This window comes from Chinchilla lanigera, unplaced genomic scaffold (assembly GCF_000276665.1).
Source record: "Chinchilla lanigera isolate Chin_1 unplaced genomic scaffold, ChiLan1.0 scaffold00004, whole genome shotgun sequence".
Lineage (NCBI taxonomy): Eukaryota > Metazoa > Chordata > Mammalia > Rodentia > Chinchillidae > Chinchilla > Chinchilla lanigera.
The window spans coordinates 20,744,815-20,759,687 of NW_004955405.1; the positions used below are offsets into that span (position 1 = coordinate 20,744,815).

The window sequence follows — 14,873 nt, forward strand, 5'->3', positions numbered from 1 at the left end:
CTTACAGTGTTTTCATATATTGATCTCTGCTAAATGGAATTCTTGCAGCTCTAATTCTGATAGTCAGGTCCCACTGATTTTCTCCACTGCCGTTTTGCCCGGTATCTTCCATTGTCTTCTGTATTTAGTAATGTGGCATGCTCATGAGTGTCAGAGCAAGGTCCATAGTCACTTGGTGTACAGCCGTGCCACTTAGTGTCTGTGTAAACCTGGGTGAAGTATGCCCTCACTAAGTCTCAGTTTTTGCCCTTTACATAGGGATAAGGTAGTAATTTACTAGCATCTGTCACATAAAAGGCTAAAGTGCCCAGCACAGTGCCTGACACATAGTATATATGCAGTAAATGGTCACAGTTGTATTGATGAGTTATGAGCCCTGACAAGTCTCATCTTTCTTAAAGGGTTGTGTGAGGTTCAACTAAGATAAATCACTTTAAAGACAATCACATAACACTTACTTTTACAATTTTATTTTTATTACTTTTTAATATCATACATTCATTCATTGGTTTTGTTTTTAGCTTCGAAATTTTGTTGTGCATTTGTTTGCCTTGAAATTTTTCATATGTGACTTTTCTGTTTTTCCTTGTACATTGATCTCTGATGTAAAAAGATTATAGCGATATTTATAGAAAATGACCTTCCCTGCCTCTTCTCTAATTAACTTGTCTTGTAAAACTGTCCTGTAACTATAAGAAACATCTGTGAAATAGTGGTAGAGGTTACACACCAAAAAGTTAAAACCATGTAAAGGCCTGAAGAACGTATAATAAAGCAGAGCAGCAACTTTCAATAGAGGGCAATGTGGGCAAAGTAATCAACTCACATAATATTCAGGCGCAGTGGGCAGCAGATTTTAAAAGTTTTCCCTGTGCTTCAAAAGAAAATCCGAGTATTAACTAAATTTCAGTAACGCCGTGGTTTCTGTTTTACTAGTTGTCAGTCTCAGGCTGAGTATTCACGCATCCAGGGAAGCGCTGTGACGACTCGACGCCTTTCCCATCGCCACAGACTTCCTCAAACACTGTTTCAGAGTGGAAGTGAAGACAAGACCATCAGCACTTCTATTTCCCTCTGAATCTCTAAAACATAACAGGGTCGTGGAAGGTACAGGCTGCATTGCTTGAAGAGCAAACCCAAAAATACAGCAGCCATATTTCCATAATTCAACAATATTTTATTCATGATGGAGTTCTGGACCATATAAACTGTTGTTAGCCCTAATGACAAACCACTGGACTGAGTCAGAACACTTTCCTTTTAAAAAAATTAAGCACTGTGGAAAGGATACTATTCTAATTGAGATGTCCAAATTTCTAAAATTAATGGCAGGTCTATAACTCAAAGCAAACTAACAACATGAGTTCAGGTTGGTTTGGAATCTTTTCAAGTTTAAGTTGAAAATGGTTAAGTTGATTTGAACCTTTGCTTTCAACAGAAACATCACATTTCTTTCTGTTGGCAGCACTGTCCGAAAACTGACTATTATAATGATCCCTCTGCACACTGAGATTTAATGCTCTTATTCCATCACACTCTGAGCAATTGCCCGAGAACCGGGGATGTTGAGACTGCTCTTAAACCTGAGAGCCTCACGTAGTATTTGATTGAGTTTTCCCCTCTGTATCGTGCCTAAATATTTTGATGTGGGTTTTATTACTTTTGGCTGCAGAAGTAAATTCAGTTTGTAAATTGTCCAACGAACTTTATATAATACATAAAATACTCTTAAATTCACTATAGTATTTTTATCCTAGTTTATATTTACTTGATTCAAAGCATAGAAATTATGCATCTCTGAATTTCTTCTTGTCAGTGAATATGGTCCACATTATCACTACCAACTTGAGGTAATAGCCTTTTAAAAAGTCATTAGCTTAAAAAATGGAACTTTTACTTAAAATTCTGTAGGCAATCATCAGTTATCTTACTTTCTGATTTTGTCAGATAGTATCATTATTCTTTCTACATAAGTGGATTTGTATAATTTCATAACCATGAGGATCATCAGTCCTATAGAAGACTTCATGGCATATAGTAATTTTTTCTTCTTTTAGTAAAACCAAAGTTCTTACCTAGATTGTGCCATTTTTTGGGAAAGGTGAGCATTTTATATAGCTCAGTTAGACACTCAATTTTTTTGTTCTTAGTTTTTTAAGAATAATTGTCAATAAATAGACTTACTTGGCCCTCATCATCCTGAGTTTCTTTGAACTACTCCAGACAAATTGGAATGACTTTGTTAAACCTCACAAATAACTTGACATTCCTTGAAAATGACCATAGAAAAATAACATTGAGCCTATCTGTCAGGGCATCATGTGTTCCAATAGAATAGGCAGTTACGCAGTCATATTAAGCTTAAATATTCAGTGACTGCAAACAATGAAGTTTTATTTTTATTCTATGTCTTTTATAGCTAGACAATACTTCTGTCTTTGTCCTGGTCATTCAAACTCAGATTGTGGTGGGTTCCATCTTCACAAAGACAAGCTAGGAAAAGTTACAGTACTGTTAAACTTCTCCTTAAGCATGGGATAGTTCATTTAGCCAAAATATAGCCACACCTGAGTTTAATAGGGTACTTAGAAGAGCACAAATGTTTGTAAACAGTTCAACAGTTTACCACACTCTTCTAAATTTGTGAGCAGTTTAAAAACTGTCCACAGTTCCTATACTGTATTTATAGAACATCTGGTACACTGACAGTGCCTTGAACACATGCGAACACCCCACACACAAGTATAGATAGTCCAGATGAGGCACTGTCTTACAGTAACATTTGTACCGCTGAGGGTTGTTATTGCTGCTCCATAGGCAGTGTGGATAAAGAGTAACAATATTGCAAGGGCTGGGTTGACTTTTATAAAATGAACAATTGTAGGTCAGAGAAGACTGTCTAAAAGTTTAATAACTATATTACTCTTCAGATTTAAAAATTTGGGAGGAAGGCTCTTGGAACGGAAAAAGCCAAATTTTAATGTGACACTTAAATATATCGTGAAGAAAATGTTAAAACTCAGTGCCACAAATAGTTAAGAGTTTAAATAACAGGTACAAATGGAACTATTTTTACATATTGCCACAATTTGCCCCACAAATGAAAATACGTAATTTGCCATAAAATTGTTGTTTATTAAATTCTCATACAGATTAACTATCCACTGTGTAATTATTGCTAATTTTCTTTTTCTATCCTGACGTTGTAGGTATTACTGATTTTCCCAGAATGTTTTGTGAAACTTCTCAGAGGCTAGTGAATGTGGAGGCCTTTGCTCTGGCTGCAAAATGTTGTTCTATACAAAACTTGGGAATCTGCACTCCTTTAGAACAGCTGCTCATAGCTCTTCGAGGAAATAAAAGACAGAGGACTGGTATGTGCATTTGTGTATGTAAGTATATATGTCTTTTAGATACTTTGAAGCAATATATTACTCATCTATGTGTATTTTTGCAATTTCATTTGTTATTAAACCTTATAGACCCTGGTAAATTAGGTCATACCTACAAAAGTGGCTTTTCTCATATATTAAACAAAACAGTTTATAGATTTCTGCATTTTTTCTGACTATGTTTTCTTCAGCTAGTTGCTGCCCCCCAAACAGGACTGCAGAGGGCGAATTCAAACCCCAAACCTTTGCCTTCCTTTGTTGCACTGGGCTGGTGTTCTCTATGGCTAATTCTTTGGGAAAAGTCTAAGGAGTACACAGGGACATTGGGGGAATGAGGAAAACTTAGTATTAAAAAAATGTGGAAGGCACAAATTAAAGCACAAAAAATATAATAGATTAAAATTCTGCTGTATAATATATTAATTGTAAGGAGACTGTACACCCCATTAAAAGAGATTAGAAGACTGATTTTTAAAAAAGGTAGTCTTCAATGTTGAGGTAGAAGGTGCTTTAATAACAATAATCAAATAATAATTGTGTTTATAAGAAAATAATGAACCTCAGATCTTCTTTACTATCTATTATCTCATTTGATTCTCATTTCCTCACGTTTTTATTTTGCAAAGGTTAAAACCTACAGAGAAGTGTCAAGATAGTACGGTGAGCCCTGTATACTTTTCTCCTAGGTTTACCATTTGTTAAAACCTTGTCACACTTGTGCCTCTCCTTTACATACACATCCACACACACATTTTTATCTAAGTCCTTGGGTGTTTCAGCATGTATCTCCCAAGAACAAGGACATTTTCGTACATATTCCACATCACATTTGCACATTCTGGGCTTCAGTGCCACTACAATAATATTATCTAATAAGCAATCTATATGCAAGTGTCTCTGAGTTGTAAAAGACTACTTTATAGACCTTTTTCCCTTCGTGTAGGAATCTGTCCAGGCTCATGCATGACATTTAATTGTAATGTTTAATCTCTTCAATTTAGAGTAAGTAGTTCCTCAGCCCTTGATTTGTTTTTCCTGACTGATACTTTAATGCGTAGAGATCAAGTTTGTTGCTTTCCTCAGATTAACATTTACATTATGCGTTTTTGACAGGATTATTAGTTAAGTGATTCCTTTTTCATGTATCACTCTAAGAGGCACATATCATTTTGTCCCATTATTTGTGATAGTCATCACTTAGTGAAAGTGGATCTTTCGGAGTTCAGCATTGTAAAGGGAGCTTTCCCTCTTTTGAGTCCAGTTCTTTAATTTTATTTTAATTTTTTATTTTGTCTCTAAACTTTTTAAGCAAAATTATTTCATGGTATTTCTCCTGGAGCAAAACAAAGAGCAATTTGGTAAATCATGGACCTTGGGTCCAAATGAGTTTTCCAGCAACACTGCTATGGGGCTGTAGTCCACGGCATCTAAAGCACTAAGGATTTACCCCAGCTGTTGTTGGCTGGCGTTAACTAAATGGACCTCTGCATCAAGGGTAACACTCACAGCTCTTCCCCCTCTGTTTAACGTATAAGGATTACAGTTTGAGCATCAGGGTAAATAAGAATATATCCTTGGCTGAAATAAACAGTGAAACTACCAGGCGATGTCTGGATGAACTCTATCTTATTATGCCAAGTATTAGGTAGAGTTACTTTGGCAAGCAGGGCTACATGCTGGTGATAGGTGAGGATGGAGGGCACATATTCCTCATCCTGGAATACATCAGCTTATTTGTTTATTGAGATTATTTGTTTGCATCAGCTTAGTTATTTGCTTGTTTGTCAGCAGAATGGGATTGTTTGTATTGTGAAATCTAAACTTCTTAAAAAGAGCATGTCCTAAAATACCCTCGGTGTATTACCAGGAAGGTGCTTGTTGCTGTCTATGAAACCCTAAGAAACAACCGCTTGTACCTGGAAAGAACTTGTCAGTAAGGTTCTCACTGTTGTGCAGCACCGTGATGCTGGGTTAGTCAGCGGCCAGGCTTCTCTGACGTGAACTCTGTCCTGCTGTCATAACCTTACCACCTCATTGAAATTTCCAACAGGCCCACTCTTGCGTGTCTGATAATCTTGCCTATCTTGTCATATGCTTTAGCCATTTTAATGTGCTTTATAAAGTGCTGTCCTCTTCAGGGAGAGAAATTTTGTACCGGTGGCCCTCAGTACAGTGGAAACTAGTCACATGTGACTTCAGGCGTGACTAGGGCAGCTCAGACACTTACACTGAAATTTTGTTTGAGTTATTTTCAATGTAAATTTAAATAATCACATGTGTTTAGTATCTACTGTATTGGCTAATACAGGTAGTAAAGTAACAGTTCAAATTTTTGCCTGTTTTTCCTCCTGTGTAATCTTTTTCTTTCCAATTTATAAATGTTTGTTTTGTTTTTGTAGCAATTCCTACTGGGAATATCTTTTCCCATGTTGTGGGTTTCACTCTGTTAAAATTGTCTTTTGATAAGAAAGTTTCTTTTGTAGTACAGCTTACCAGCCTTTTCATTTATAATTATTTGCTTGTTGTGTCAAGGAACATTTTTAGTAAGTCTGTACATCTTATTTTGTTAACTCAGATTTGATTCACAGCATCTGAACTAGTAGACACAGTAGTCTTTCATTTTCAGACTTAATTTTTAAAATATGAACATTAACTGATAATTTTTTAAATGAGCATTAACTGATAATTTTGCTTCAGTGGAATTAAATGTTACTTTAATAGCAGCAGTCTTGTTTTTCTTTCATTCAGGTGAAAATCTGAAGCCAAATGAGTTTATGAATACGAAAAAATCTCATGAAGTTCAGACAATGTCAGAGCTAATCTGCAGTATTGCTGATTACTGTGGAATAAAACAAGTAAGAGTATTTATTTCTCTGTGTTTTTAGGTGTTAAAGTATTGCCCCTTTTTGATATCAGTAATTTATTTTTGTTATTACCTAGTCTTGAAAATGTCCTTAAGTAATAGCATCATTTAAATACTAGATCTTTCAATATATGTTATTTCCTGGTATGCTATAACTGTAACGCATTTATAGTAATAACCGGATATAACTTAGTGTTCTGCCACCAATTTCACTTTTCTGAATGGATACAAGCTAAGGATAATTGACTTTGATGAGTTGTAACTCCATCTTGAGGCAGAATCGTAATGATGACTTACTCTAGTCTTGTTTGCTGCTAGGTGTTCTCAGAATGTGAGTTGTGGTCTGGGACACTTTGCTTATTATAGTAAGACAAAGAGGTTATATTTTTAGAATTTAGTGTCTAAAAATTGTATTTCTTATATACCTACAAAAAGCTCTGTGGAGGTGATGGAGGACTTTTCCTCCTTTAGTGTTTATTGGTGTTAGAGCCTCTCCTGTGGATTTACCCAGACTCATGAATCAGAGAATTGGGAAGCTGTTTTAGGTTGGGCTAGTCATGAGGAGCCACTCGGGGTAACCTAGACCTCTGGCTTAGAGGTCGGGCTAGGACCTAATGGAGTAGTTCCCAACCTTTTCTTCAGTGTGCCAGACCTGTGCAATACTTACAGTGTCCGTAACCAACTTACCTTGACAGTGGTTCTTAGTTGGAGGAGCAAGGGCAGGTTCACCCTCTCCTCAGGTGTCTCCCTCTGATGCCTCAGCTGAATGCAGGGGCAAGTGCTGTTTCTAAATATGCCCTAAATGTCTACCAGTATCCACTATGGGTAGTGATGATGAGAATGGACTGCAGAGGAGCAAATGGGTAGTTTACTTAGCATTGAAAGGGGCGTAACAAGGTTAGACATTTAAGGTATCAGTTAATAACAGCAAGTCCACTAAGATAGAGAACAAAGCCCTGATGATAGAAAATTCAGGCAACTGGCATTCAGGTGAGCTGGATGAGGACTGGGTTCATATAGGATAAGTATTTAGATGCAGAGCAGAAGAATGGAATAAGGTCCATTCTTTGGGGGAAAAGTCTAAAAGAGCAAGAACAACAGCATCCCAAAGAACTGGAGTCAGATTCTTTATAGAAAACAAGATCAAAACCCTAATCATTTAAATTTGGGCTACAAAGCAAAGCAGGAGAAATACAGAAGTGGCAAAAAGCATAATTCATACACTGTGAAAAGACTTCAGTTAGGATTCCTGTGGGCTTAATTTTATAGTGTTTTCTTTCTTAACTTACAGTTAAGTCTTGTTGAAAGATTTGCATCTGACATGACCCAAACTAAAATGAAGGGTGTTCATTTTGTGTTTCACGCTTTACATATATACTGCCTTTATTCTCTGTTAGTACGAAATACTGTGTAATACCGGTTAATTTTAATTTGATAGATTTATTTTTAAAGTGCACAGAAAATATGTTTGAAATAACTTAATGTATCCTGCTTTAAGGCAACTTTTCTTTTAGCAGTGCTAATTAAAATTACCAAAAATTTATGACTTCTGATAAGGCCCGGATTAGTCAATCCATTTTAGAGTTTCCTTGGCAAATAAAAACTTAAGGTTTTTTGTAAGATCACTTATTAGCAATACTATTTGATTTTCTCAATGTTTAATTACATCATATGTATACTAATTATACATTTAAAATTTAGATTTAATAAATACAGATTTCAGAGATGGAGACTCAGATTGTGAACTACTGTATCTTAGCAGTGGCCGTAGAGAATCCGATCAGAAAAAAAGAAAAAAAGTTCATTTCTGCTTCAGTCATATTATTCCCTGCATGACCAAAACTGATTTCTCACACTCACATTTCTGAGGCTTTTTAATTTTTATTTCTAAGACATGTTTATCTACTCCTACTTCCCTACTTGATATATTCATGCATTTACCCTGCTTTCTTGGCTTCTACCATGTGTCAGAAGCACTATTACTGAGCCTCCAGCCAGGAATAAATAAAAATACTTTCATCTTCATGGTGTTTATATTCTAATAAGGAGAGAGATAATAAAAAGATATATATTGTTGTATATGTTGGTGTATTTTAAAGAGGAATGAAATAAGGAAGAAAGGAAAAAGAGGAGTTAATATTCCAATGGATGGGACTTACTCAATGGCACTGAAGTGGGAATAATTCTTGAAACAGCCAGGAAGCCAGATTGACTGCAGTAGAACGAGCAGGATGAAAATAATAGGAGCTGAGATTGAAGTGAAAGAGGACAAGCTGTGAAGTTTCAGATTCGTAGGTGCCGCTGTGATGACTTAGGATTTATCCTGAAATAGATGAATCATTTTTTCTGTTGTGTTGTGTTATAAAGGAAACATTTTCACTATCTTTGACTCTATTTCACAGATGCCTTTGCTTTTACACATTTAATTCAACTGTTTTAAAATTTTACTTTCAGATTGTTTATTGCTACTGTATTGCATGTTCTCATGGCTCATTTTTAATTTCTATTGGCTTTGTACGCTAAAAGATTGGTAAATCTACCTACTGTGGGTTAGCTTTCTTTATATAGTCTTCAGGATTTTCTGTGGACACACTCATATGAGAAAGACAATTGTACTTCTTCCTTTCCAATTCTTATGTATTTTCCTCATGCTCATGATTTAGTATACTAACTAGAACCTCCAGGATATGTGGAGTAAAAATTACCAGAGTGGTTGGTTTTTGATAGAAAAATAACAAGCATCACAGATTATGTAAATTGTATAATTCATTTGTTTACTTGCTTAAAAAATTATATATATCATGCATTTTATTACCAACTGACTAAAATCCTATAATTTATTCTGTTTTTCTTATTTCAGGTGATTGACTTGGGTTCTGGTAAAGGCTACCTAAGCTCCTTTTTGTCCTTGAAGTATGGCTTAAATGTTTATGGAATTGATTCCTCAAATAGCAATACCCATGGAGCTAAGGAGAGGAACAGGAAACTAAAGAAACATTGGAAACTGTACCGTACTCAATCAAGAGTAGATGCGAATGGTGGACTGGCATTAAAAATGGCAAAAGAAAAAAAAGTGCAAAATGAAATGAAATACAAAGCAGATACTGAGAAAGTGTGTAACAACAATTCTGCAAAACAAGAAAAGGTGTCTACCTCAGACTTTTTGCCAGGTCACTCGGGCTCTGTAATTTCTGACATCAGAATACAAATGGAAAACCTACAAACTCAACCGTATGAAGAAGAAAATTTGTGTTTTGTGAATGCTTTTTCTCTCATAGACTTTTTGCCTGTTGATGCTGTAGAGCCTATTTCTTCACTGCAGATACCCAACGCAGAAATGTCTGAAGCAGCTAGAGGGAGAAGAAGAATGGTACCACAGTCAAATGAATCAAATATATATTCACCGTTAACCTCTTTTATCACTGCTGATTCGGAACTACATGATATTATTAAAGATCTGGAGGTGATTTCACTTTTGACTCCTTTCATTTGATATAGAAATGCTTTAAACGTAGAATTCAATTTAATAGCTCATTTAGTATACTAATATGAAGCATTAATTTAAAAGACCAAGAAAATAAAATCTTAAGCCCGCTTTCGTTATACCTACATCCGTAAAAAGTCTGAAAAAAGCATGTTTCCACAGACTACCCCGTACTCATCTTACTTCTCCTAAGTCACCTAGAAAAATTAGCAAAAGCTAGTTGGTAAACTAAATTCCCTACCCCAGTATAACAGTTGTTAAAATTGTAATCCAAGAAACGTCTTAAGTATGTTATATTTTTAACTGACACATAATTATACATTTTATAAGGGACAATATAATGTTTTTCTACATTTACGCATTTTATGAGGGTCTAGTCAAGGTGGTTGGCATATATATCACCTCCAAAATCTTACCATTTCCTTGTGTGAAAACATGTACTTAAAGCAAAGAGGTACTTAGGGCACAATTGTAGTTGTTAGATATCATGATCAGATGTGCAACTGGTATGGAAATAATGCAGTTTCCTTGAGCAAGAGTAGCTTCTGGGTTTTCTTTAAGGTTCAAACGTTTTCTAAATTTTAAGTTTATCAAATTAATTAGCTGCTAGAAAACATCTTAAAGGGAGTATTTTTTGAGTCCTACGGTGAGCCAGCAATTTAATAACCAGAATTCACTATTATTTCCCAGTGCCCCTCTTCCTCTTCCAAATGGTACTTAATTATTTTACTCTTAGGATAGGATAGTGTTTATATGTCTTTGTCTCCTAGTTGCTGTTTACTAATATTATTAGCTCTTAATACATTGACAGGTGAGAGTAAGTCTTCTTGGATTATCTTTAGGGGGAGCTCAGTTAAGCTTAAAGAGAATTTTTACCTCTTATTCTCTTAATTGGCAATAAACTTTTTGTATCTGAATTCTTTTTTTAATATTTACTTACAACCAAAATAAAACCCAGCTGAATTATCTAATCATCAGGAAAAAAAGTAGTTACAAAGCCCTCCAAGAATTGTGCTTTGAAGAGAAAAATGGCTGAGGTAACTGAATATTCTATCAACTGAGCAGTCTATCAAGTCAGAGCAACCTATAGGCACAACTTTTTTATTCAGAAAGTTTAGATTCTTAGGCCTACTTTATGTCTGGATTACATACGCTAAAAGAATGTTTTTAGTAAAATATTTTAGAATATGTGGCTGGTCGTGGTGGCACACGCCTGTAATCTCAGCACTCGGGAGGCTGAGGCAGGAGTTTGATTGTTGCAAATTTGAGACCAGCCTGGGCTACAAAGTGAGTTGAAGACCACCCTGAACTGCATAGTGAGACCCTATCTCAAAAGACAAAAATATAAATAAATATATAAATAAAGAAATAGGTATACCTAAAGATAGTTATAAAAATACACCTGAGTTACAAGTTAAACTTCTGTTACTTTGAGTTTATAACATAAAGTAAATAGTGATGGGGAAAAAATAGGAACTATCTACTCAATTTTATTATATGACAGAGATGATAGTCATTTATAGAAATTAACGTACTAGTTTTGCCACAGCGCACTAAGATAGAGTGCTGTTAAGATTGCCACTGTATTTTAATATATTTGCCGCCAAAGCAAGCACTCATTGCTGCTCTATACAGCAGGAAACTAAGACACTGAACGGTTAAACCCCATTTGCCAAATTGCATTTGTAACTGCACTGGAATTTAAACCCTAATTCCCCAGATTATGCTATTAATGATTACAATATAATTTACATAATTAGGCTTATTAATAATTAGTTAATGATAGCTATTAAACATGTATGAATATTTTATTTGTACATTTAAAATTAATTGTTGGTATTACAAAGAGATTAAGCTGTCAGATGAGTATTACTTCAGATAACATTAGAGGGCTGGGGATGTAGGTCAGTGGCACAAGTGTCTGCCTGGCAAGTGCAAGGTCCAGAGTTCAATTCTCAGTACCAAAAAAAAAAAAAAAAACAGATAACATTAGAAATATGATTCATTTTTTAAAAAATTGAATTAGAAATTGATATGTCTATATAGGTTGCAGGTTTTCACTAATATTTAAGACCTTTGAATTACCTGGGCTTTACATGTTATCTAAAAATTGAAAAGGTAATAAAAGTTCTCCAAACTCTTCCAGGTGGTAGTAATATGTTCTAATACAAATATATCTTGAATAAAAAGTTCTTTCTGTTCCTTCTTTCATTAAATCTCTGAGTCATGTCAAAGGCAAGTATTAACTTCAACTTTTTAAATATTTGGTAATCTATTATGCATTTGTGTATGTACATGTAAGTTGGATTTGGGATAAATAAAGGAAATATTCTATGGGAAAATTTTTAAATTCATATTATACAATTTAGAACACAAATGTTGACTTTCATATTGCCATATTTGATATAGTGAATAAACAAACTTTTTGATGTTAGAGGAGAAATGTCAACTTTGCACAACTTGCATTTGCTTTTAATAGCAATGCTAAGTTTGTTTTTTTTTTAATTTCAGCCTCTGCAAAGGCTTACTCAATAAAAATTAACTGGTACAAAGTGTGATATAAATGTGTTTCCTATTAAAGATTTGTCTTAGTGATGCATGTTACATTTTTGTAGTCCAGTCTTTGATTTACTTCGTCTAGTTCTTAAACAAATGTCAGTTGTAAAAGACCAGAGAATGTACAAATGATACATAACCAAAAGCACTGAAAAAACTCAGTTATGGTAAAACATCACAACCATTTTACTTAAAAGGGAAACAATTAATAGGAAAATGTAATGAAATATTTCCATGAAAATAAAATTTCCAGGTAGAATTCGATAATTATAAAAAATTCACATATTTAAATGAATGAAAATCTTTACCTGAATTGTTTTTTAACCTTCCTTTTAATGGGAAAAATTTATATTTGTTCTTGTCTTTAAAGGATTGTTTAATGGTGGGTCTACATACCTGTGGTGATCTTGCTCCAAATACCCTGAGAATATTTACTTCCAAGTCCGAAATCAAGGGAGTGTGCAGTGTGGGTTGTTGCTACCACCTGTTATCTGAAGAGTTTGAAAATGAGCATAAAGGTACAAAGTTCGCTGTGTGTCATCATTTTTATTTATCTGAAAAATGATTTGTTTCTCTTGTTTATTGTCATGGTTTGAAATAATATGTAGAGATAGCATCTGATTTTCATGCAAGTCTATGTTGCAGTATTACTGAAATTTGATGAAGCATCATTTTTGTATTTTATCGTAATTTCTTTGGTCAAAATGTCTTAATGAGTGTTGTAGCTTTGCAAATATTTGAAATTTTTATGCAATATATATTTTAGAGAACCTGTTTAAAAAATATTCATGAGGCATACTTTTAGTGAAATAGTGCAGTTATTTTGTCATGAATATAGAGTTCAAGGTTACTTTCATCTTTAAAGTTTTCTCCATTTCTGAAGTAATATTGCTATTTCTAGAAAAAAAAGTTAATGCAAGAGCCGGCATACTAGAATTTTAGAAAACTGCAAGACTGATTGCATGAAAGTAGCAGTCCTGTAGCTATGCTCCCAGACTAAGGTGCTTGCAAAACAAAGTACAGAGTAGGTTGGCAGAGATTTTAAGCACCCCACAACCCTTCACCCAGAGTGGTTCCTGAAATAATCTCTGTATGGTATATTTTATACCATATTCCATAAGGCATGATTTCAAAGCTTCAGATTCAGATTACATAGTTAGTCTATCACTATTACTAGTTCTTTTTTACATTAGTTTAACAATGTCTTCTATCAATATTTAGTGTTCTTGCTAAGAATTTTTAGGTTAGGAAGTTGTACACATAGGTATGGTATTAGTTGCTCTTTTTCTCAGATTAAAACCCAGGTGAATATGAAATTTTGATTATTTTTCACTGTCATGTCTAAGAAGTAAAATTTATAATTATACAGTTGTATTAAAATGCAGCTAGGTGAAACACTAGCCATCTTTAGACTTGGAAAAGATTTTTTTTTTGTGAGAGCTAATTGAATTAGAATTATTTTTTCAGGATTTTTAGAAATAGCTTATAAGAAAGGTGCATAAAAATAAGGAATATATGGAAATAGAATGAGAAAAAATTGACAAAAATTTAACAGTACAGTAGTTTAATTTAGGGGGAGAATGTGTAAATGCTTGTCATACTAAGTAGAGAAATTTTAAGATAAAAATTAGAGGAAAAACTGAACCTAAAAATAGAAAAGTATTTATACTAAATTTTATATCCAAATACTTATACATAAATGTGTAGATATAAAGATATTATATATATTATTATGTATAGTATATTGTATATATTTCCTATAAAAAGAAAGGGAAAAATCTTAAATGCTCTACAGTTTTGGGCTGGGGATATAGTTCACAACTCTACAGTTTTGGGCTGGGGATATAGTTCAGTGGCAGAGCACCTGTCTCGCAAGTGCGGTTCTGAGTTCCATTCCCAGTACCAAAAATAAAAAAATACAACTCTACAGTTTTTAAAATTTTCCTTAATCATTAATAGCATAAGATTCAGTGTAAGGAAGCATTGGCTTTTGGGATAATTTTGTTCTTAGTTCAAGAGCTTTATGTTTTGTCCATAAATTGAAATGCATTTAATAATTGGCCCAGTTTAGAGACAGATGTAGATGCTCTGTATGTTCCATTTAGAGACACCCACTTAGATGCTCACTTTCAGCTGCTTGCTTTCTTTCATTTCATTATCATTGCTACCAAGGATACCTCTCCTTATGCCTCGCTGCTCTCTTCTGGCAGTACTTTGTTAAGACTACCATCTCGGGCCCTGTGGACCCTCACAGTCGGCGTTCTGTATCATCGGGTCCCAGACCTCGTCTCAGTACTTCCTCACCAAGAAAGTTTCTCCCCTTTTGGCAAAGTCCTCTACTCACTGTCAGACTTTTTGTGTGGCTTCCCCACCTGATCTCCTTCTGGAGTGGTCCTCAAACCTGGTCCTGCTGATTTGAGATGTTTATTTCCCAATTTGTTTTTAAAGTTCGTTGTATAGTTGTAGGTTATAAGTAATTCTGTTTCTTCTGTGTCAGATTTTTATCATATACGTACCATGAGTCCATTGAACACCAACTTCATTATTTTAAGACTACGAGGAACTATCAGTAGTGCAT

At 34.4% G+C, this 14,873-nt stretch overlaps 1 protein-coding gene across 10 annotated transcripts in view; it reads left to right on the forward strand.

The window, feature by feature from the left end:
- Positions 1-14,873, forward strand: part of Mettl25 (methyltransferase like 25) — an 82,435-nt gene that overhangs the window by 5,993 nt on the left and 61,569 nt on the right. For 7 of the 10 annotated variants that reach the window (XM_013518026.1, XM_005374391.2, XM_005374392.2 and 4 more), the window contains 4 exons: positions 3,210-3,392; positions 6,141-6,247; positions 9,116-9,718; positions 12,666-12,813. In XM_013518026.1, coding sequence (XP_013373480.1) covers positions 3,210-3,392; positions 6,141-6,247; positions 9,116-9,718; positions 12,666-12,813 — 1,041 coding nt within the window. The remainder of the gene's footprint in view (positions 1-3,209; positions 3,393-6,140; positions 6,248-9,115; positions 9,719-12,665; positions 12,814-14,873) is intronic. The other 3 variants (XM_013518027.1, XM_005374389.2, XM_013518032.1) reach the window with 2 other exon arrangements.